This window comes from Hyla sarda, chromosome 5, assembly GCF_029499605.1.
Source record: "Hyla sarda isolate aHylSar1 chromosome 5, aHylSar1.hap1, whole genome shotgun sequence".
Taxonomy (NCBI): Eukaryota; Metazoa; Chordata; class Amphibia; order Anura; family Hylidae; genus Hyla; species Hyla sarda.
Window position 1 is genome coordinate 128,659,953 of NC_079193.1, and position 23,843 is coordinate 128,683,795.

General features: G+C 41.7%; 1 protein-coding gene across 3 annotated transcripts in view; it reads left to right on the plus strand.

Annotated features, from left to right (window-relative positions):
* Positions 1-22,930, plus strand: part of LOC130273446 (receptor activity-modifying protein 3-like) — a 357,217-nt gene extending 334,287 nt beyond the window's left edge. For all 3 annotated transcript variants that reach the window (XM_056520263.1, XM_056520265.1, XM_056520264.1), the window contains one exon: positions 21,178-22,930. In XM_056520263.1, the coding sequence (XP_056376238.1) occupies positions 21,178-21,433 (256 nt within the window). In that variant the 3' untranslated portion in view covers positions 21,434-22,930. The remainder of the gene's footprint in view (positions 1-21,177) is intronic.
* Positions 22,931-23,843: the final 913 nt, after the last annotated feature.

Sequence of the window (23,843 nt, forward strand, 5' to 3'; positions counted from 1 at the left end):
TAGCAGCTAAACAGTCTTTTGAGGCTAGCATGGAGGCATGGGATATTCTTCATAGGAATCAGAAGACGGTGGACTTTTTTAAGTTTGGGAATAAGTCCGGGAAGATGTTAGCGAGATTGGCCAGGCCACATAGACAGGGCGAATATATAAAATCACTGGTGGACGGAGAGGGACAACACCAGACGGGACCCAAGGAGATAAATTCTGTCCTCCAGCGATTTTATGCGGACTTATATGCCAGGGAGGATACCGATAATGAGGGCGGACGTAGATTCTTGACAGGCTTACAGTTGCCTACCTTGTCCCCTGAGGATAATGAAATGATTAACTCGCCCATCACCCGGGAGGAGGTGGTTGCTTGTATTAAATGTCTGAAAAGTGGCAGGGCCCCAGGACCCGATGGTTTTGGCAGCGAATTCTATAAGGTGTTGGTGGAGGACACTGCTGAACCTTTGACTTCCTTATTTAATGCTATTTTAGGGGGAGATCCCATTATTCCATCTAGTAATACTGCATATATAAAGGTCCTTTACAAGTCGGGCAAGCCCCCAGAGAACCCAGGCTCATACAGACCCATTTCTTTAATCAACCAAGACCTTAAACTGTTGGCAAAGATAATGGCGGACCGTCTGGCTGGGTTCTTGCCCTCCTTGTTAGGCCCACATCAAACTGGCTTTGTCAAGGGCCGTTCGGGGGTGGCAAATATCAGATCAGTCCTGGCTGCATTGGAGATTACACATAGGAGAGGATATTGTCCAGACCCGCCCGGTCTCCTTGCCATAGACGCCGAAAAGGCATTTGATAATGTCAGCTGGGCGTGGCTGGACAGTGTTCTTGATAAATTTGGGTTTAGTGGGCCATTCAGGACCTTCTTGTCTTCTTTATATGCTAACCCAAGGGCCCGAATCTACACACCAGGTTTTTTATCTGATAATGTCAGGTTAGAAAAGGGGACTCGACAGGGGTGTCCCTTGTCACCCCTTTTGTTTGATTTGGCCCTGGAACCATTGGCAGTCTACCTCATGCAGTCTACGGTCTATACGGGTATCGGGGTAGGAGATCAAGAGATGAAATTAGCGTGCTTCGCTGATGATATGCTATTATTCATGGGGTCCCCCAATTCTCAGCTAGGGAGGGTCCTGGATCTTTTGCGCGAGTTTGGCCGATACTCTGGCTATAAGATTAACGCGTCCAAATGCCAGTTGTTGTATCTGGGAACGGGCGATCATAAATCCACGAGCGATTTGGGGGTGGAGGTGGCGCATAACTACATCACATATTTAGGAGTTAGGGTAGGTAATAACCCGTCTTCCCTGTATAAACTAAATTATGTGCCACTCTTTAGACGGATAGAGCAGGAACTAATTAGATGGCAGTCCCTGCCGCTGACCCTCTTCGGCAGAGCTCATCTCCTTAAGATGGTAAGCTTCGGGAGATTGCTCTATCCCCTACAAATGGTACCCCTGTTACTTAAACATGTAGACGTATCCAGGTTGCAGTCAGCCTTTACTAAATTTCTTTGGAGGGGGAAAAGACCGCGCATAGCTTTCAGAAAATTGTGCCTACCACTTCATGAAGGAGGTATCCAGTTACCCGATCTGCGCTTATACAATCTAGCGGCATTGTTACGTCACTCCAGAGACTGGCTGCTGGGTACCTCTTGGTTCTCTAACATGAGAATTGAACGGGCCTTGGCGGCCCCTTGGGATCTTAGCGCTCTGCTACATGTACCATACACAGCCCTCCCGAACCCAATTAAGACAAATCTCCTCCTCAAAGACACTGTCGCGGCGTGGAAGGCGATCAGAAAAATATATGGCCTTCCCTACATTGTGTCCAGCCTGTTGCCTCTCTGGGACTCACCTTCATTCCCTCAGGGTGTGGGCAGGGGCGCTTTTCAGGTATGGAGAACTAGAGGTATCTTGCTTGTGGATCAATTGTTTTCTGGAGATGGAGGAGGGGTGCTCGCATGGGAGGACCTGAAACATAGTTTTAATCTCCCACATGGACATTACCTGCAGTATTTACAGGTGCGCTCCTATGTGACCAACCTTCCCAGGAGTGAGGTATATTTATCCAGAGAAGCGGTTTTCCGTACTTTGCTGAATTTACACTCGGGCAGACTTTCTCTGTCAACATTGTACCTCGCACTCAAACAGGCCTCCTTGCATGCTCTGGCCAATTCCTTGTTCACAGCATGGGAGGAGGAGCTCGGCATCACTGATGCACGACACAAATTACTGGCAGGCTTGGCGCAAGTGAGGAAGGCTGTCATAAATGAGTCCTGGAGGGAGATGCATTTCCGCATTTTACATAGGGCCACATATGCCTTCAACCTTTCCTATAGTGATGCCCCTGCACATTATCTCAGAAGCTGCCCCAAATGTGGCCTGGCCAAGGCCTCTCTCCTGCATGCTCTTTGGGAGTGTTCATTTTTGACAACGTTGTGGGAAGACGTAAGGACTTATATTGCGAGGGTCTGGGATGTGGATATTCCTCTCACCCCCTTAGCTATGATATTTCATTATGTGCCTCTTTCCTCCCAAGAAGCCTCCGGGGGCCCGATAATGGCAATTAGAGGGGTTCACCTTATGTTATTGGCCACAGTGAAAAGTCTATTGAGACAATGGTTGCAGAAGGATCCTCCGACGCTTACGCAGGTAATTGAAATCATGAAAACCTTACTGTTTATTGATAGATTAGATACACTGAGGGATACGGAAAAGAGAGCAGGCAAATTTTTCAAAACTTGGCGATTGTTCATGGAGGATGCATACGCACCCAGTGAGTTACCTGATCTGATGAAGGAGTTTGTAGACTCCTCATGGTATTGCAGAGCAAGCATCAGTGGCTCGCTGGGTGGCCTTAAAGTTACATAGTAGGTGGAGGGGCGGGGCGGACATGCTGAGAGATTTTTCTTCTTCTCCTCTATCTTTTCTTTTCTTCTTTACCTTCTTTTTCACTACTTCTTTCCTACCTATTTTTCTCTAGGTAGCTGATCTGTGTTCACCATGGGATCTTATTTCTATCTTCTCCTGTGGTGTGTGTCTATAGTATTGTTTGTTGTAGTCTAGATGATACAAGAGTTCTGCAGATCTCGGCTGGACTGAGTGGGGAGTCTCTTGGGGTTGGTTAGTTCGCGGAGCAGCGACTAATATCCTGTGTAGACATGATTTGCGGTGTTATTGTATTAGTACAGGATAAGTTTATCCCGTGGGACTGGGGCGTTATGCTACTGCCTAGTTGACGACACCAGCCTATCGTGCTCACGAATAGACACCGCTGGGCTTCGCATAACTCGAGGAAAATAAGGCTTAGTTCCACGAATCATGTATGTAGGTACATTGTAGGATAGAGTGACATGCATTTCTATGTCTGACTATGTGTTACACGTAGTGTGTGACAGATACTGATGTGTTCCGTTGTGTACTGCTCTGCTCTGCTCAGGGAATTTGATGTATTGTTTGTACATTTTTCTGATGTTTCTATGAAAACTTTAATAAAACATTGTTTAAAAAAAAAAAAAAACATTAACTGAAAGCAGACTGAATATATACCTAAAAAAAATACCTTTCTTCTTCTGACATGATGGAAAATAATCAGTGACATGAAATACAATGAAAGAAACATCACAGCACAATAATACCAATGCAGTCAGTAGAAATACATATGTTTTGTTAATCAGACCTTTAGGGACACATAGGCAGGAGGTCCAGCACTACGATAATGTGCAGCTTTATTCAAGTGGACAACAACCGGTAAAAGCGACAGATGCGTTTCGAGCTCATGCGCTCTTCTTCAGTGACATCAGTGTATGCTCAGGGGAGGTTTAAATACCTAAGTATAAGGCGGAAAGTCTGTATGTGGTGCCTCCCACCTCACCGGAGATACAACTAGCTGGAGGATCAATGTACAAAGGTAAAAAAAATTCTAAAATACATTAAGTACTAATTTTATAAATCTTATATATATACTGATGTATACGGCACAACAAAGGGATGAGGCTTAAAGGGGTATTCCAGGCCAAAACTTATTTTTTTTTATATATATATATATCAACTGGCTCCAGAAAGTTAAACAGATTTGTAAATTACTTCTATTAAAAAAATCTTAATCCTTCCAATAGTTATTAGACAGAAAGCAACAACTCAACTTCAGAAGCTAACTGCTCTCTGATGACTCGCGTCCCGGGAGCTGTGCAGTTCCTATGGGTATATTCTCCCATCATGCACAGCTCCCAGGACGTGACATCATCATTGAGCAGTTAGACAGAAAACTTCAGAAGCTAATAACTATTGGAAAGATTAAGATTTTTTAATAGAAGTAATTTACAAATCTGTTTAACTTTCCGGAGCCAGTTGATTATATATATATATATATATATATATATATATATATATATATGAAAGGCAACCACACTCCCATAAGATGCAAAAAGGTTAGGTCTTTATTCACACAAGCATGAAGGTGGCGACGTTTCGGCTAGCTCACCTAGCCATTAGCCTAGCTTGATGATGGCTAGGTGAGCTAGCCGAAACGTCGCCACCTTCACGCTTATGTGAATAAAGACCTAACCTTTTTGCATCTTATGGGAGTGCGGTTGCCTTTCGTTTATTACTTGGGGAGATTCGTGACCGGGATCAGCAGCAACTGAACGCACCCTATCACCATTGCACCTACCCTGCGAGTGCTGCTCTCTTGGACTTTTTATATATATATATATATATATATATATATATATATATATATATACACACAGCAACAGAAGAATGCAGCAGCACACTGCCAGCACAAGGATATAGGTGAAACATGAATATGCAGTTAAAACATGGAGAGCTATACAGCTATGGTGTAATAGATGCAAATGTGAAACTATGAAATAGTGAGGCACTTAGCTCGCAAATATGTCTCCGCTGGCGGTCAAATAGCTTGGATCGTCCCACCGCGATAAGGTGGCCTCATTGGGACGGACCCTACACTGTGAATATGCGTCTGTGTGAACAGTTCAGTAAGCATGGCAGGGTCTGGAACATCCAAGACACCTTATATACACACCTGATAGAGGTGGGTGGGGTGCAAGGCCAACATGGAGGTAGCCACTCCCCCGTATGTGCAATACAGACAAAGAATAAGTCAGCCAGCACTTTAGTTGATACCAAACTATTGGTCCAAGCTATTTGACCGCCGGCGGAGACAAATTTGCAAGCTAAGTGCCTCACTATTTCATAGTTTCACATTTGCATCTATTACACCATAGCTGTATAGCTCTCCATGTTTTAACTGCATATTCATGTTTCACCTATATCCTTGTGCGGGCAGTGTGCTGCTGCATTCTTCTGTTGCTGTATATCTAGCCTAGTAGCGTGCACCTGCAGGCCAGGTCCATATAATAGTTTGGTATCAACTTAAGTGCTGGCTGACTTATTCTTTGTCTGTATATATATATATATATATATATATATATATATATATATATATAAAGGTTTTGCCTGGAATACCCCTTTAATAATGGAATAATAATTCCCGGCGAACATTCAAACACATTGGGGCACGAGTCCCCAACATAAACTGCGAGTATGCTTCCCTGTCAGCCAATGTTTTTTGAAGACATCCCTTTCTTATGCCCGCATTAACATGTTCAAAAGCATAGATTTTAAATGAATTCACATTTCCATCATGCACTGAATGGAAATGAGCCGATGACGCAGATCTATGCCTTACAGATTGGTGCTGCTGTCGTTGAGATGCTCTAATGCTCACATTTTAAATTTCCTAGTGGTGTATCCCACATATTTCAGCTTGCATACCGTGCATTCAATGATATACACCGCATTACTGTAATTACAATTGATGTAAGATTTTATCAAGAACATCTTAATACAATCTGCATTTTCAAATTGTTTGAAAGGCTTGGCATAACGGCACATATGGCAAATTTTCTGCCCACATTTAAAGACGCCCTTCAGGGCTAACAAACTGGTGCTGCTATTAATTTGAGTATTCACCACACTGGGAGACAACTGATCCCCCAATGTCGGTGCCCTTTTGGAGACCACATGGCATCCCTCACTCAAAATAATGGACAATATTTTATCTCTTTTTAATAGATGCAAATGTATATGTATGATCTGTCTAATACTGTTGAAGTAAGGGGAAAATGCTAGAACAGGGTTTTTCTTTCTATCTCTAAATTTGGGCATAAGAAAAGGATGTCTTGGTGAAAAATTGGCTGACAGGGAAGCATACCGGCAGTTTACGTTGGGGACTCGTGCCCCAGCGAGTTTGAATGTTCGCAGGGAATTATTATTCCATTATTAAACCTCATCCTTTTCTTGTGCAGTATTCATCAGTATATATTATAAGATTTATAAAATTTGTACTTAATGTATTTTAGAATTTTTTCAACTTTGTACACTGATCCTCCAGCCAGTTGTATGTCTGGTGAGTTGGGAGGCACCACAAGCAGACTCTCTGCCCTATTCTTAGGTATTTAAAACTCACCTGAGCATAAACTGACGTCACCGAGGAAAAGCGCATGCGCTAGAAACGCGTCTGACTGTCGCTTTTACTGTTTGTTGTCCACTTGAATAAAGCTGCACATATCGTAGTGCTGGACCTCCTGCCTATTTTTCAGTATTGTTGGGTGCCTAGCCGAGCACTGGTCCAAGCACCGAGCATGGAAAGGTGAGCTGGACTTTGTTTTATATTGCTTTAGGAACACATGTATGTAACTTGTGAATACAGTAAGCTTTTTTCTCTAGTAACTCTTTCTGTCGCCATATTGCCTAGTTACATAGAAAACGTGCTGGTAGTATGACATTCATTTCTTATACTGTATAATCTATGCTTTATTTTTCAGTGCCCTTAAAAAGTCATTTTTCGACTTTTTTTGAAAGGGGAATGTATTTTTGAGCTGTGTTTACACCAGCTTAGCTTCATGCAGACTGTAGACATCTAAAAGAGGTGGTTAAAAACTTACCAATAAGGAAATATGGTAGAGCACATTAGCCATGTCATTGGAAGCTGCTTATAAATAGGAATGTACTGTTAGTGTTACCAGGTTTAGGAAATCTGTTGTTGAACAGTGTAGTGTAGAACAGTGTAAAGTGTCGGTCATGTTCACATTGTATATATTCACAAACAAGTTAGTCAGGACATAATGTATTTTCCAATCACTTTCTCTACTATGTAGAGCAAGGATTTTTACAAAATTACAAAAATTATTTAAAAATACTTACTGCTCACCCGTATATAAAGTGTTCCTGCCAATCTAAAAAAAAACTTTTTACGTCTCATCACAGACAGAAAAAAAAGGGAAGAAGACTGACAACATCAGCAAAAATAGTCCTAAACACTTACATTTTTATTTGGGTCATGGTAAAAAAGAAAAAACGAGTAATGTCCTTTTATTTGGTTTTGTATTTTTCTGTTTAGGTGTGTATTTATTATTTTGTATTCACTAGTTTGTTCAGAGCAGTTTGCTATTCCACCTGGATAGGTAATAGTTAATTCTCTGAACGAATGAGAATTCAGGTTGAGTTATTTAGCCAGAGTTCTGCTGCACTCTGGTGCTGGTTATTGAGTTCAACACTACTATGTCTGTTTTTGCTATATTCTGACTATGTCTGCTTAAGCATTTACCTTGTATTTATCTTGTAATTTTATCTGGGTTTTTAGCTATGGCTATATAGCATGCTCATTGTATTTTAGTCTGTGTGTTACATTAGTCGGCTTAAGGATTATGTTTGTTCGTTATGCTCTGTCTGTGTTCATACTGTCTCTGAGTCTAGCTTGTACCCTGTGCTTTGTATGTTATATTCTTGTTCAGTATTTGGAGTCTATTCAGACTCATCCAGTTCTAGTCTAGTGTTTCATGTATTATATTTCTGTTTCCTACTGGGTCAGCATTTTGTCCACACGGTGGAGTGTGTCCGCTGGCCAGTAGCCTATTTAGCTTTATTATTGATGGCTACTACTATAGTGTATATCTGATTTGGTTGATCTGATCTTTGTCCTTTGTACTTGCACCTGTTTGTCAACAGTGTTTTATGTTACCTGTTCAGTTTAGTGTTTTGGCTCTCAGTTCTTCTGTTTATCCCCTTCATCTCCTGGATTCTGCTGTATACTCATATCATGCCTAGTCTTGTTCATTTTATCATGTCTTCCATTTATCTGATAACCGGTTTATGAACTGTTTTTTAATTCACTATATTCTGCTCTGTTTGTGAGTTTATATTCTGCCCTGGTATATCTGGTTGTCTGGTAGTTTTCTGTTACTGTTCTGGTCTGTGACCGATCATGTATATTATTTGTTTTTGCGCCACTGCACTTAAGTGCAGGAAGGGGCCGGCGCCCAGTTGTCGATCCATCATTTAGGGTGGATGGGCAAGTAGGCAGGGAGAGCAGTTTTAGGGTCAGTTTAGGGCTCACTCTCCCTGTCCCCTGGTCGGTCCGTGACAAAATGCTTGCGAGATTTTTGCAGATCCTGTTAGTTTACATTGTTTGGACGTTATTTTTTTGGGTATAGGATGACCGTTTTGCTGATTACCCTAAGTTAAGGGATGGGTACCCAGACAAAGGTTTTGATCAGTCTGGATGTGGGTGTTCAGACCCTGATCATTAGATAAGTCTAGGTGAGGAACACTTAACTCCCTGGCTCACTGCACTCCCAGTCTCATGTTTCTTTACAGGAGATGGGTTCCATGCACTTACAGTGGAGCCAGTCTTTTACAGCAAGATAAGATGTCAGCAAGCTAGGAAGTGAAGCACTTATGCACATGCTTCTCCTTGCTCTATCTAAAAATCTTGGTTCTGAACACCCAGACCCTGACCGATCAAAACCTTGATGTCTGTAGTTTTTTTTTTTGTTTAAAAAAAAACAAAAACTTTTTAGCCCCATTTATTACATTTTTTCATGCATTTAGATGTACTAACATGAATAATTGTGGGGGTCAGAGACAAGCCTAGGACAGGGACATCAGTAATATGTATAATACAATAGGCAAAAAAAGGCTGACAGTTTCCTTAATTTACCAAAAATCCATACATTTACAGAGGTCTTCTATCAGAGATTAAAGATACTTCAAATTGTTACTTGCAGAGGCAGATGGCCGGGACAATAATGTATGTATGTATTTAATGTAATTGGGAAAGACAATGTCATTGTGATTATACAGTGTGAGCTGGTGTTAATTGACAAATTACTGGAAAACACTTCTTGCAATTCGAATGTCTTTTCCTCTGTATGTGAAAAATATTTTATTTTTTATGTAGGGGATGAGTGGAGTTGTAATTCCTGAATTCCAGTAGAGTGGCTGCAGAGGGACCGGCAGGGAGTCTTTGGCATCCTGGGGCCGTATGAATGGAAGAAATAGTTTTGAAATATACAGTAGCTTCTCTAATTAGAGCAAATTAAGGTTAATTGAATGAGACCACATCCAATTAAGTTCAAATAGGTAATAGAACATCAAAGGAATGTAGGTCAAGTGGTTTAACCTTAATTGGCTGTGGTTTTATTATTCAATTAAGGTCTTTCCATACTATTTCCTGTTCTTCATTCATCTGTCTGCTGTGTGAGTGGGAAAAAAAAATACATATATACATATATGATATATATATATAGAGAGAGAGAGATAGACAAATAGATATATGGAAAGCTATATGTATATATATATGACAAATACATATTTATATACATATATATTTATATAAATATAGTGTATATTTATGATATAATGTGAAAGTTTACATCTACGTACATCTAAAGTAGAGATGAGCGAACTTTAGAAAAATTTGATCCGGCCAATTCGCCGAATTTTGTTGAAAAAATTAGTTTTTATCCGAATTTATATTAAAAACGGCTATTTCTGGCATACAGAGAGCCTCAATAGGGGTGCAGAACACTTTGCTGTGTTCTAACACGCATAAGGAGTGTGCTGGGGTAGTGAAATAATACTGCTATTCAGAATGACATGCAGATTACCGGCATTACTGGCATCAGTATGAGGAGACCATAAAGTGGCTGAATGACACAGCATGGAGGTGTTGGCAGTATGAGGAGACCATATAGTGGCTGAATGGCATAGCTTGGAGGTTTTGGCAGCATGAGTAGACCATATAGTGGCTGAATGACAGTGCGAGGTGTTGGCAGCATGAGGAGACCATATAGTGTCTGATGACACAGTGTGGAGTAGTTGGCAGCATGAGGAGCCAATATAGTGGCTGAATGACACAGCGTGGAGGTGTTAGCAGCATGAGGAGACCATATAGTGGCTTAATGACACAGGCTAAAATTGGCTGAAACATGAGGAAACCATATACAGTGGGGATCAAAGTTTGGGCATCCCAGGTAAAAATTTGTATTAATGTGCATAAAGAAGCCAAGGAAAGATGGAAAAATCTCCAATAGGCATCAAATTACAGATTAGACATTCTTATAATATGTCAACAAAAGTTTGGGCATCCTGCTGAATTTTTACCATGCACTGCCCCCTTTGCAAAGCTGAGACCTGCCAGTGTCATGGATTGTTCTCAATCATCATCTGGGAAGGCCAGGTGATGTCAATCTCAAAGGTTTTAAATGCCCAGACTCATCTGACCTTGCCCCAACAATCAGCACCATGGGTTCTTCTAAGCAATTGTCTAGAAATCTGAAACTAGTTGACACTCGCAAAGCTGGAGAAGGCTATAAGAAGATAGCAAAACGTTTTCAGATGTCAATATCCTCTGTTCGGAATGTAATGAAGAAATGGCAGTCATTAGGAACAGTGGAATTTAAAGCAAGATCTGGATGACCAAGAAAAATATCAGACAGAACAGCTCGCAGGATTGTGAGAAAAACAATTCAAAGCCCACGTTTGACTGCACAATCCCTCCAGAAAGATCTGGCAGACACTGGAGTTGTGGTACACTATTCCACTATAAAGAGATACTTGTACAAATATGGTCTTCATGGAAGAGTCATCAGAAGAAAACCTCTTCTACTTCCTCACTACAAAAATCAGCATTTGAACTTTGCAAATGAACATAAAGACAAGCCTGATGCATTTTGGAAATAAGTTCTGTTGAACTTTTTTTGCCGGAATGAACAAAGGTACGTTTTGAAAAGAACGGGAACAGAATTTAATGAAAAGAACTTCTGTCCAACTGTTAAACATGGGGGTGGATCAATCATGCTTTGGGGTTGTATTGCAGCCAGTGTCACAGGGAACATCTCACGAGTAGAAGGAAAAATGGATTCAATAAAATTTCAGCAAATTTTGGATGCTAACTTGATGCCATCTGTGAAAAACCTGAAGTTAAAAAGAGGATAGCTTCTACAAATGAATAGTGATCCTAAACACACCTCGAAATCCACGGGGGATTACATCAAGAGGCATAAACTGAAGGTTTTGCAATGGCCTTCACAATCTCCTGACCTCAACATAATTGAAAATCTATGGATAGACCTTAAAAAAGCAGTGCATGACAGACAGCACAGAAATCTTAAAGAACTGGAAGACTTTTGTAAGGAAGAATGGGCAAAGATACCTCAAACAAGAATTGAAAGACTCTTGGCTGGCTACAAAAAGCGTTTACAAGCTGTGATACTTGCCAAAGGGGGCAGTACAAGATATTAACTCTGCAGGGTGCCCAAACTTTTGCAGATGCCATATTTTTTTCTGTTATTTTGAAAATGTAAATGATGGAAATAAAATCTAGCTTTTGTTGACATATTATAAGAACGTCTAATCTGTATTTTGATGCCTTTTGGAGATTTTTCCATCTTTCCTTGGCTTCTTTATGCACATTAATACAAATGTTTACCTGGGGTGCCCAAACTTTTGATCCCCACTGTAGTGTCTGAATGGCACAGCCTGGAGTTGGCAGCAGCATGACGAGACCATTGAAATGTATGATTTTAAAATTTAAATTTTTGAAATTGATATTATGGATTTTGTAATTGAAATCTCACTACTCTGCCTAACATACTTATTGCGTATATGTGGGGAGTACAATACGCCTCACTTCGCTTAAAACAGTATTTGTCTAGAACAGCAGAGGGTGTGTTCTTTTGGCTGTCCTTTCACAGTATATAGACCCTTGACAGATTAACAGGTACAAAATAGTACACTACTTAGATGTAGGTATGTGGTATGCACGAATGAGGGCAGAAAAATGTGCTACAGTACGCTTAAAAATACTTATTTTTACCTGTGTCCCAAATTACAAAATTCCTTTCTAATCAGAGATTGTCAGAATACCACCTGACATTCAAAATAAGAAAATTATACATACGTTCTCTGAAGAAAAGGATCCTTCATTAGATGACAATATGAGTATTGTGTGTTCCAGTGACATTAGCTCATCGGAGGAACAGGAAAACATGATACAACTTAATTCTGCAACTGAAGAACCACATCAAAGAATGAATGACTTAAAGCCTACTGGAACTGAGGAACTTCAAAATGGTAAATCTACTACCTGGGATAGTCTGTCAATTCCAACAGCCGGTGGTCAGTATCCACAGTTCCCTGTTTCTGCTAGTCCTTGGCAACATTCCATTTCTTACTGGTCTGGTATCAACATGGCAATAATGATGGGAGAGTAACTCAAGGATACCCACATGTTTCCCACAATACACAGTCAATATATGGAGACCATATAGTGGCTGAATGACACAGCCTGGAGGTGGCTGAAGCATGATGAGACCATATAGTGTCTGGCACAGCCTGGAGTTGGCGGCAGATGAGGAGACAATAGAGCCTCACAATCTCTAATAATAAAAGATGAATTTTGAAATTTCAATTGAAGATGTATGGTACCTAGTGCTACCATAAACATATATAGGTAATGTCCTAGGCTCAGCAGCATCACTAAACCATGTAGTTGCTATATGACACATACAGGGGCAAGCAGGGATTGTGAACCCCTCTTGTGTACTCAAGCTGCTAACATTAAAAGTTAAATGTTTAAATCTCTATTGAAGATGCATGTTAGCTAGTGCTATCATCCAAATATTTAAGGCCCAAGCCCAGCAGCATCACTGAACCATGTAGTTGCTGAATGACACAGACAGGAGCAGTCAGCAGCAGGAGTACACAAGAGGGTTTCATAACCCCTAAGATAGAAAGATAAACGTTGAAATCTCAATGAAGCATGTATGTAAGCTAGTGTTAACATCCAAAAATGTAAGGCCCAAGCCCATCAGCATCAGTAAGCCAAAAAGTTCCTGAAACACACAGGCAGGAACAGGCATCAGCATTACACAAGAGGGTTTCATAACCCCTTACATTGAAAGATAAATGTTGAAATCTCAGTCAAGCGTGTATGTAAGCTAGTGCTTACATCCAAAAATGTAAGGCCCAGGCCCAGCAGCATCAGTAAGCCAAGTAGTTCCTGAAACGCACAGTCAGGAGCAGTCATCAGCAGTAGACAAGAGGGTTTCATAAACCCTTACATTGATAAAATGTTGAAATTTCAATTAAGCATGTATGTAAGTTAGTGCTAACACCCAAAAATGTAAGGCCCAAGCCCAGCAGCATAAGTAAGCCAAGTAGTTCCTGAAACACACAGTCAGGAGCAGGCATCAGCAGTACACAAGAGGGTTTTATAACCCCTTACATTGAAAGATCAATGTTGAAATCTCAACATTGTATATGAGCTAGTGTTAAAGTCCCAAAAATTTAAGGCCCAAGCCCAGCAGCATCAGTAAGCCAAGAAGTTCCTGAAACACACAGTCAGGAGCAGGCAGCAGCAGTACTCAAGAGGGATTCATAACCCCTAAAATTGAAAGATCAATGTTGAAATCTCTATTGAAGAGGTATGTTACCTCATGCTATCATCAAAGAATTTAAGGCCCAAGCCCAGCAACATCACTAAGCGCAGTAGTTCCTGAAACACACAGCCTGGAGCGGGCATGTTTCAGGAACTACTTGGCTTACTGATGGTGCTGGGCCTGTGCCTAAATTTTTTTATGTTAGCACTAGCTAAAATACGTCTTCTATACAGATTTCAATATTCACCTTTTCATGTTAGGGGTTTTTAGGCCCCTTCTGCTGCTGCCTGATCCAGGCTGTGTGTTTCAGCAACTATATGGTTTACTGATGCTGCTGGGCCTGTGCCTAAATTTTTTACAAGAGGGCTTCACAACCCCTAACATTAAAATGTGAATGTGTAAATCTGTATAGAAGATGTATGTTTAGCTAGTGCTAACATCAAAAATTTTTAGGCACAGGCTCAGCAGCATCACTAAACCATATAGTTGCTGAAACACACAGCCTGGATCAGGCAGCAGCAGAAGGGGCCTAAAAGCCCTTACCATGAAAAGGTGAATATTGAAATCTGTATAGAAGATGTATTTTAGCTAGTGCTAACATAAAAAAATTTAGGCACAGGCCCAGCACCATCAGTAAGCCAAGTAGTTCCTGAAACACACAGCCTGGATCAGGCAGCAGGATGCGTACATAAGAGGGATTAACATGCCCTAACATTAAAAGATCAATGTTGAAATCCCTATTGAGCATGTATGTTTGCTAGTGCTACCATAAAAATTGTAGTTAATATCCAAGACAGTCCCAGCAGCATCAGAAAACAATATATTGGCTGAATGGCACAGCCTGGAGGTGGGGAAAGCATAAGGAGCCCATATAGTGTCTGTACGGTATAGCCTGGAGGTGGCCGAAGCATGAGGAGACAAAATAGTGGCTGAATGAAACGGCCTGGAGGTGGCAGCAGCAGCATCAGGAGTCCGGAAAGTGACCTGATGACAGAGTGGTGCGGTGGGTGACAATACCTGTACCCGGTGATGAAGGTGGCTGGAATGTTTTTAAATGGGGAGCAGTGCCTTAAATCTGTTTGGCACTCTCCATATTTGTGAAGTTTTGGTGTAGCACCATCGTCAATCTACTCTGATGCATCTGTCATTGGTGGGTGGAAATCCTGGGTGATCCATGCCTGATTCATCTTCACAAAGGTCAGTCTCTCCACATTTTTCGTGGACAGACGAGTTCTCCTTGGGATGACTATGGCCTTGCCGCACTAAACACCCACTCTGATGGCACACTACTGGCTGGGCAGGACAGCTTTTCCAGGGCAAACTCTGCTAGTTGCGGCCATAAATCAAGTTTGGCTGCCCAGAAGTCCAGCGGATCTTCAAGGTTTGTTGGCATGGCCATGTCAAGGTATGCCACAACCTGCCGGTTCAGGTCCAACTCCATCTCTACCTGCTGCTGATGAGTTTTTTCACTATGCGGGTGAAGAAAGCTACTCTTCAGCGACTATAGACTCAGGCTGCTGCTGATTGAGCTGGTACTGCTCCTGCTACCCGATCCCTCCCCAGCAGCCCCCGAGTAAGACCTGCTAGTGGATGGACGATGGCGCCGATAGGCATCGGCCAACTGACTACGTAGGTTCTCTCTGTAGTAGGTCAGTTTGTCCTCCTTCTCATTAAGTGTAAAAAAAGGCCCCCATTTTGTGACGGTAGTGAGGGTCCAATAAGGTGGAGAGCCAAAAGTAATCGGCGGTCACTACGCAATCAACTGAGCATGCATCGTGCCATTTGTGCAAGTGACTTGGAGAGACTCCCTGCCTCCATCTCCACTGCATACTTCGTCGGTGTGTCTGGGTCCTCTGTCTCGCCTTCCTCACAACCCTCTAGCTCCTCTAGTGGATCATGATCCTCCTCTCCTGTCAGATGACTAGAAACACTGCCAATCTCATGAAACCTAAACTGTGCTCCACTGGGCCCCTCCTCCTCCTCCAGTTCAGCCCCACAGGGCTCATGTGGCCTGACCAGCCATCTTTTCTAACACTTGTTGTAGGAAATGAAGCATTGGTATGAAGTCGTTCATCCCGTAATCCTGGCGACTTACCAATAATGTGGCTTCCTTAATGGGCCTAAGCAAACGGCAGGTGTCACGTATTAGCTGCCACTGGTTCACATTGAAGTTACACGGGAGAGTACCCCTATCCGATTGGATCATTAAGAAATCGGTGATAGCTTTTCTCTGTTTGTACAGTCGGTCCAACATATGGAGGGTGGAATTCCAACATGTGGCAACATCACAAATCAGACTATGTTGGGGATACCATTCGGACGCTGCAGCTCAAGGAGGGTGTGCTTTGCAGTGTGTGAGTGACTGAAGTGCATGCAAAGTTCAGGAACTGCTTGACAACCAGATTTAACACGTGTGCCATGCAGGGCGCATGACTCACTCTTCCTTGTCGCAGCGCGGCCAAGATGTTCTTCCCGTTGTCGGTCACCATGGTTCCCATTTCCAGTTCTTGTGGAGTAAGCCATTCTCCGATTTCTTTACGAATGACTTAGCAGTTCCTCCCCTGTGTGATTCTTTTCGCCAAGGCAAACCATGTGAATAACAGCGTGACAGCCCCGTGCCCTGCACACATGGTATGCTGAAGGGCCACTGAGACTTGTCTGGGCAGTGGAGGCTGAGGACACGGTGGAGGATGAGGAGGTGGAGTGGCACACTGTCACAGGACAAACGGGCTGACAGCGTGGAGGAGGAAGCGGCGTGACCTGTCCAAGTTGGGGTTGTGGCTGTACAGGAACCACATTCACCCACTGAGCCGTAAAGGACATATATTGTCCCTGACCATCATTACAGCTCCAGACGTCGGTGCTGCCGTGCACTTTGGTAGACACAGACAGGCTCAAGGACTGGACCACCTTCCCTTCCACAAAATTGTGCAGGGCTGGTACTGCCTTCTTTGCAAAAAATGACGGCTTGGCACTCTCCACCTCGGCTCGGCACAACTCATCAGTTCTCTTAAAGGTGCAGAGTCCATTACTTGAAAAGGGAGGGACTGCAGCACCAGCAACTTAAACAGGAGCACATTCAGCTTCTGTGCCGTTGGATGAGTGGGTGCACACTGTTGTATCTTGGACATGGCTTCGCGGATGGATTGTTGGCAGATTGGCTGACTAAAAGTGGGAGAAGCCGGAGCATCTGGAGTGACAGAAGGAGGGTATGACACAAACAGCTGCCTTCGGCTGAGGTGGTGGAGCCTTGGCTGTCTGAAAGAGGGAGCGGCGTGCCACTGGGTGATGCAGCAGGCTGGACCACTACATTAGAGCCATGGTTCTCCCAGGCCGCTTTATGGTGGCGAAGCATATGTTGACGCAGGGCCGTGGTGCCAACATTGGGACCCTGGCCACGCTTCACCTTCTGCGGACATATCTTGCATGTGGCTATGTGAACCTCCTTCGGATGCTTGATGAAAAACTGCCACACCGCCGAATAGCAGATTTTCCCACCAACAGTCTGCAATAATTGACTGCTACTGCCGCCGTCCCCAGGAACCCATGTTTCACTACCTCCCGGGAAGGTAGGCTGCCGCGAAGCAGGTGGCCTCCCCCAAGCACGCTTGGCTGGAGAATTTCCACTTCTGCCACCACACTGACTGCCAACCATGCTACCGCCTTGCTGGCTCAGCATCCTGCAACTCTCTTCTCCTGATGATGATGAAGCCCCTTCTGCACCCGGCTCCCAATTGTGATCGACTTTATCATCATCAAGTGTTTGCACGTCTCTGATGTCCTCCTCAGGTTCCTCAACAATGTCTGTTTCAGGACCCTGAACCCTGGCAACACTGCCTCCCACGTCACTCTCCTCATCATTCTCCTCATCACTACTTGCCTGGAGGAAGCAGCGGATGTCTCCTCCACTGCTTGGCTGGGCAGTAGCTGCTGACTGTCCTCTATTAGATCGTCCTCAGTGAATAATGGAGCTGAACCCACAGCATAAGATACTTCTGTAGGAGAGGGAACAGCACAGGACAGAGGAAATGGGAGGACAGGGACTGCTCCCAGGCCATGCCAACTGAGGGTTTTGTCTGAGGAACCCACAGACTGTTGACTGATCGTGTCAGATGTCACTTGTGATGAAGTGGATGACCGTGTTAAACAATCAACAACGGCAGATGGGTTTCTGGTTGAGACACGACTGCTAGCTGGTAACGGGAGCTCAGTCCTCTCGCTGCGACTCCTGCTGCCACTCGCCTCTAGTCTGCTGCGACCTCTGCCTGGAGGATTTAGGTCTCTGCCATTCCTCTGTGCACATCCTGGCACTTCTCTGCCTGACATACTTAGTGCGTATATGAGGGGAGTACAATACGCTTCACTACACTTAAAATAATATTTGTCTAGAACAGAAGCAGGTGTGCACTTTTGGCTGTCTTTTCACAGTATCTTGGCACTTGACAGATTAACAGGAACAAAATAGTACACTACTTATATGTGGGTATGTTGTATGCACTGATGAGGGCAGAAAAATGCTCTACAGTACACTTAAAAAAGTATCTGAGTACAACACCAGCTGATGAGTACTTTTGGCTGTCCTTTCACAGTATGTAGGCCATTGACAGGTTAACGGGTACAAAATAGTACACTCACTACTTAGATGTGCATATGCAGTATGCACTTATGAGGAAAGAAAAATGCGCTACAATGAGCCTAACAACTCTGTAATTTTTTTAAAACACCAGCCGATGAATACTTTTGGCTGTCCTTTCACAGTGTGTAGGCCCTTGACAGATTAACAGGTACAAAATAGTACACTACTTAGATGTAGGTATGTAGATTGCAAACATATATTTTGCACTGTTTGCAAACTGACTGTCGGAGGGTTCCGCAGCATATCTCAATACTGTTGCAGGACCCAGCATATGGAGTATATGTATCATATGGATAATATGTAATAATATATATTGTAGATGTATGTAGATGTAAACTTTCACATTAGATCATATATATATATATTTATTTATTAAAAATGATGTTTTATTGAAGGTTCCCGGTACATTTTAGTTTTTTGTGTATATATAGCAAATACATATATATATATATATATATATATATATATATATAATATATATGTGTGTGTGTGTGTATTTGTTTTGTGTGTGTAACATATATATACACACACACACATATACACAAAAAAAATAAAATGTACCGGGAACCTTCAATAAAACTTCACTTTTAATAAGTCCTTTTTAAAAATACTGACTTAGATTATCAAAACTTAGATACACTCTGACCACCACCAGTGCTCTTGAGCGCTGCTTTATGGACATCCAGTACACAGTTCACATTTAATGTGGTTTATAGTCGCCAACTTGATTATCCAAACAAGTAGCACAAATTCAGAATATATTCTATTCTATTCTATTCTATGAACCATTTAAGTTAGTATGCATACTATGCATGTTTTTATGCATTTTTTTGTATACATTTTTAATATATCGTACGTTCCAGCTATTAAAATGATGACATCGCAACATACAATTTATAGCCTCTTACATATGTATGCTGTTATAGGTCCAGGACAAACTGCAGCAATAATGTCCATTTACCATATGACCATATTCATACTCCCAACAGGCATGTACTAAATAATCATACTTCACTCCGTGGGATTTTTTTTTTGAAGACCATTATACATCCTTAGCATACATACTGGTCTTCCAATGATTATTTAGTACATGCCTGTTGGGAGTCCGAATAGGCTCTACAAGAATAATATACTGGAGCCGTTAATAACAAGGACAATTCTGGATAATGTTGCATATAATTATGAGGAAGCTGCAGTACAGTATCTGGACTATAATATATATTTTTTTGTAATTTTGTATCTTGAACTCCCACACAAGCAGAAATAATCTAAGGTACAGACAATTGGGCAATAACACGTAATAATGGCTTATGTCTCTGTGCAATTTCTGCAATAACAATCAAGTTTACAGTATGTGAAATTTTTGGTAAATTAAGGAAACTGTCAGCCTTTTTTGCCTACTGTATTATACATATTACTGATGTCCCTGTCCTCAGCTCATCTCTGACCCCTACACTGATGTGTGTGTATATATATATATATATCATTCATATTTCCCGCAGAGAGTTGTGATTGGCTGGAACAGTCTAGCCAAACACAGCTCTCAGTGGGAAATATGAATCTGTGATGTGAAGAACTTTACATTGCAGAATATAGTGCAGGATCGCGCAGAAAAGCGGCCAGCCACCTGCTTCTATACATTATACAGGAGGATCGCAATGGGTGTCAGAAATGACACCCAGGGGGATCTGTCTATTAACATAGAAACATAGAATGTATCAGCAGATCTGAACCATTTGGCCCATCTAGACTGGCCAATAATCTGAATCATATCAATAGTCCTGGCCCTATCTTATATGAAGGATAGCCTTATGCTTATCCCATGCATGTTTAAACTCATTCACTGTATTTGCAGCGACCGCTTCTGCAGGAAGGCTATTCCATGCATCCACTAAAGTAAAGTAATACTTCCTGATATTACTATTATACCTTTGCCCCTCTAATTTAAAACTATGTCCTCTTGTGGTAATTTTTCTTCTTTTAAATATGCTCTAATCCTTTACTGTGTTGATTCCTTTTATGTATTAAAAAATTTCTATCATATCCCCTCTGTCTCTTCTTTCTTCCAAGCTATAGTCCTTTAACCTTTCCTGGTAAGTTTTATCCGGCAATCCATGTACTAGTTTAATAGCTCTTCTCTGAACTTTCTCTAGAGTATCTTTATCCTTTTGGAGATACGGCCTCCAGTACTGCGCACAATACTCCAAGTGAGGTCTCACCAGTGTTCTGTACAGTGGGATGAGCATTTCTCTCTTTCTACTGCTTATACCTCCTGCTGCTCTATTACATTGTCTTCCTACTTTTAAGTCTTCTGAAATAATTACTCCTAAATCCCTTTCCTCAGATACTGAGGTCAGAACTGTGCCAAATATTCTATATTCTGCCTGAGGGTTTTTACGCCCCAAGTGCATTATCCTGCACTTATCCACATTAAATTTCAGTTGCCAGAGTTCTGACCATTCTAGTTTGCCTAAATCCTTTTCCATTTGGCGTATCCCAGGTACTACTACTGGGTAGCACAGGTACTACTACTCCCATCATGGAAGAGTCTGTTCCATACTGGGAGTAGTAGTACTACCTAAAAAATGAAGAAAAAAAGTGGAAAAAGTTAAAAACACACACACACACTTTATTATATCGATTCACCGTGAATTTATTCTGATCAAATTGAATTTTTTTTTTTTATTCGGTGAATCAGCCGAATCGAATTTTTCATAACTATAATGACTAGTAGTAGCTATATTGCTCATTAATAACTACGTCCTTGTCATTTTTATTTCTACAGGTATTATGACACACTCTCAAATTGTGCAGAGATAACAGCTAGAAATGGAAACTGCTTTTGGCCCAACAACTTGGCGGAAAGATTTATCATTGGAATCCACACCAAATTTTTTGCAAACTGTACTTTAGACACAGTAATATTGGAAGATCCCCCGGATGACATTCTCACAGCTCTTATTTTAATTCCTGTCTTCTTGACAGCAGCAATGATCAGTTTAGTGGTTTGGTGCAGTAAAGGAAGTGATATTTTTGGATGAACCAATTTCTGTGAAATTTGGAAAATGTTGTAGAAAGCAAAGAGAAGTACTAAAGGAAGAACAGCCATTTAAAGACCATACATTAATAATCAAATGCATAGAAAATGTAATGTGATGTTGAACATGTGCATCTGTGATATTCCGACCTATACAGGACATAACAATGGTCTATGAAGGTAGTAGAAATGTCTTATTTGCTTACTGTTGTTTTTCAGTATACTTGGTTCTTTTTTCTGAACCAACTTTCTTCTCTACAAAGCACTACCCTTCATGTACAGCTGGATTTCCAGGGTTGTGTCTATTGCGGTGTTATTTTATTCCCTTTGCAGCAGATATGTTTTAACAAGGGAGAAACAATGACTCACGGCTGGATGACTGGACAACAGATGTTAATATCAATCATTGTCCTTATGTAGACTATTGTAACAGGATGTGTATTGTATTGTGTGTTTTTTGTAAGACCTTAACAGTTACAATATTATAGAATCAAACTTAAAGGCTTGTTTTGTAAGCAGACTTTATATATTTTTTAGGTTTTCCACTGCCAATAATACTACTAACTCAGTAAATGGAAAGCAGCTACAATGCTATATTTACACGGTGTAAAATTATTAGCAAAAGACATCTGTAAAATAGGAATAAGATATGTCTATATTTTTGAGTTAATAATGTGCACAATGAAAGTCTATGGTCAACCTACTCTGAGTGCAAACATTATTTAGAAAAGCTTCACAAATTCCAATGTTGGAATTTCAGAAATTTTTTGTACGGTTACAGACACTTTATCATATACTTTCACTGTGCACATTATTTGATCAAAAAATACAGACCTATTTTATTCCTATTTTAGGTACATATTTTGCTATTCACGATGTGTAAACATAGCACAAATCTGCAAATACGTTAATTTCCATAACATTAAAATTATTGGGCAATCCCCATTTCTGCCCTTCAAGCATCCCTGACCCATTAAGGTGTGAGCTTCACAAGACTTCTGAAGATGTAATGAATTCCAGGAGTCCATAGACTTAAAAGTACATAAAAGAGTGCCAGTTAATGTATATTTTGCATTTGTTTTTGGGCAAAAATGAGGTGTGCTTTACTTGTTATAAAACTAAAACTAGTGATGTTTGCCCATGCTATTTGCCATTGAAGTTTTGCAAGAAATCTATACAATATATCTTTTTGAAAAGTATGTAAATGAAGAAAAAAGAAACAGGTCGGAGCTGTGAGTATAGTTATCCAATGTGGATAGCTGTTAAGTAGGTGTATTGTATTGTGAACTTCTTTTACATTAAAATTGGGTTTCCATTCCTGTTTGACAACTAAAATAGCAAAGTCTTCTACAATCTTCTTTCCATGAAAAATACCAGAACCTGATATACAGTAATCCATTTTAAAGAGAAACTGACAGCTTGTTCACCTCACTAAACTTTATATACTCAATTACAGTGCGGGTGAACAACTTTAAAAACAGATGTCACTTACTTTAATTGCTGCAGTAGTTTCAAAGTTATGGCCGTTTATTCATTCCTTGCGATTGTGCTGCTGTATGCAATGGAGTTAGCCTGCCTTCTCAAAATTCACCACCTGGTCCACCCCCATGATGAATATGCAAATGTCTTCACTAGCCTGATCAGTTAAGTGCTCTGCTCTCTCCCCGTCAGGCTAGTAAATAAATTTGCATATTCATTGCAGGAGCGGGCCGGGCATTATATATTGAGGAGGCAGGGGAGCTCTGCAAGCCGGCTTCCCGCCTCCATTGCTCCCAGCAGCAAGGTGTAACAGCAAGGAATGAATAAACATCCATAACCCTGAAACTACTCCAGCAATTAAAGTAAGTGATGACTGTTTTAAAACTGCTCACCCGCACTATAACCCTGCATATTGAACAGGCTGTCAGTTTTTCTTTCAGTTACCGTATATACTCGAGTATAAGCCGACCCGAGTATAAGCCGGCCTCATCATCATCACCGCCTGTCATCATCCCACACCCCCCCCCTTCATCATCCCCTTGTCATCATCCCACACCCCCCTTCATTATCCCCTTGTCATCATCCCACATCCCCCTTCATCATCCCCTTGTCATCATCCCCCCCCCTTCATCATCCCCTTGTCATCATCCCACACCCCCCCCCTTCATCATCCCCTTGTCATCATCCCCACCCCCCTTCATCATCCCCTTGTAATCATCCCACCCCCCCCCTTCATCATCCCCTTGTCATCATCCCCACCCCCCTTCATCATCCTCTTGTCATCATCCCACACCCCCCCTTCATCATCCTCTTATCATCCGCCCTCAGTGGTCTTCAACCTGCGGACCTCCAGAGGTTTCAAAACTACAACTCCCAGCAAGCCCGTGCAGCCATCGGCTGTCCGGGCTTGCTGGGAGTTGTAGTTTTGAAACCTC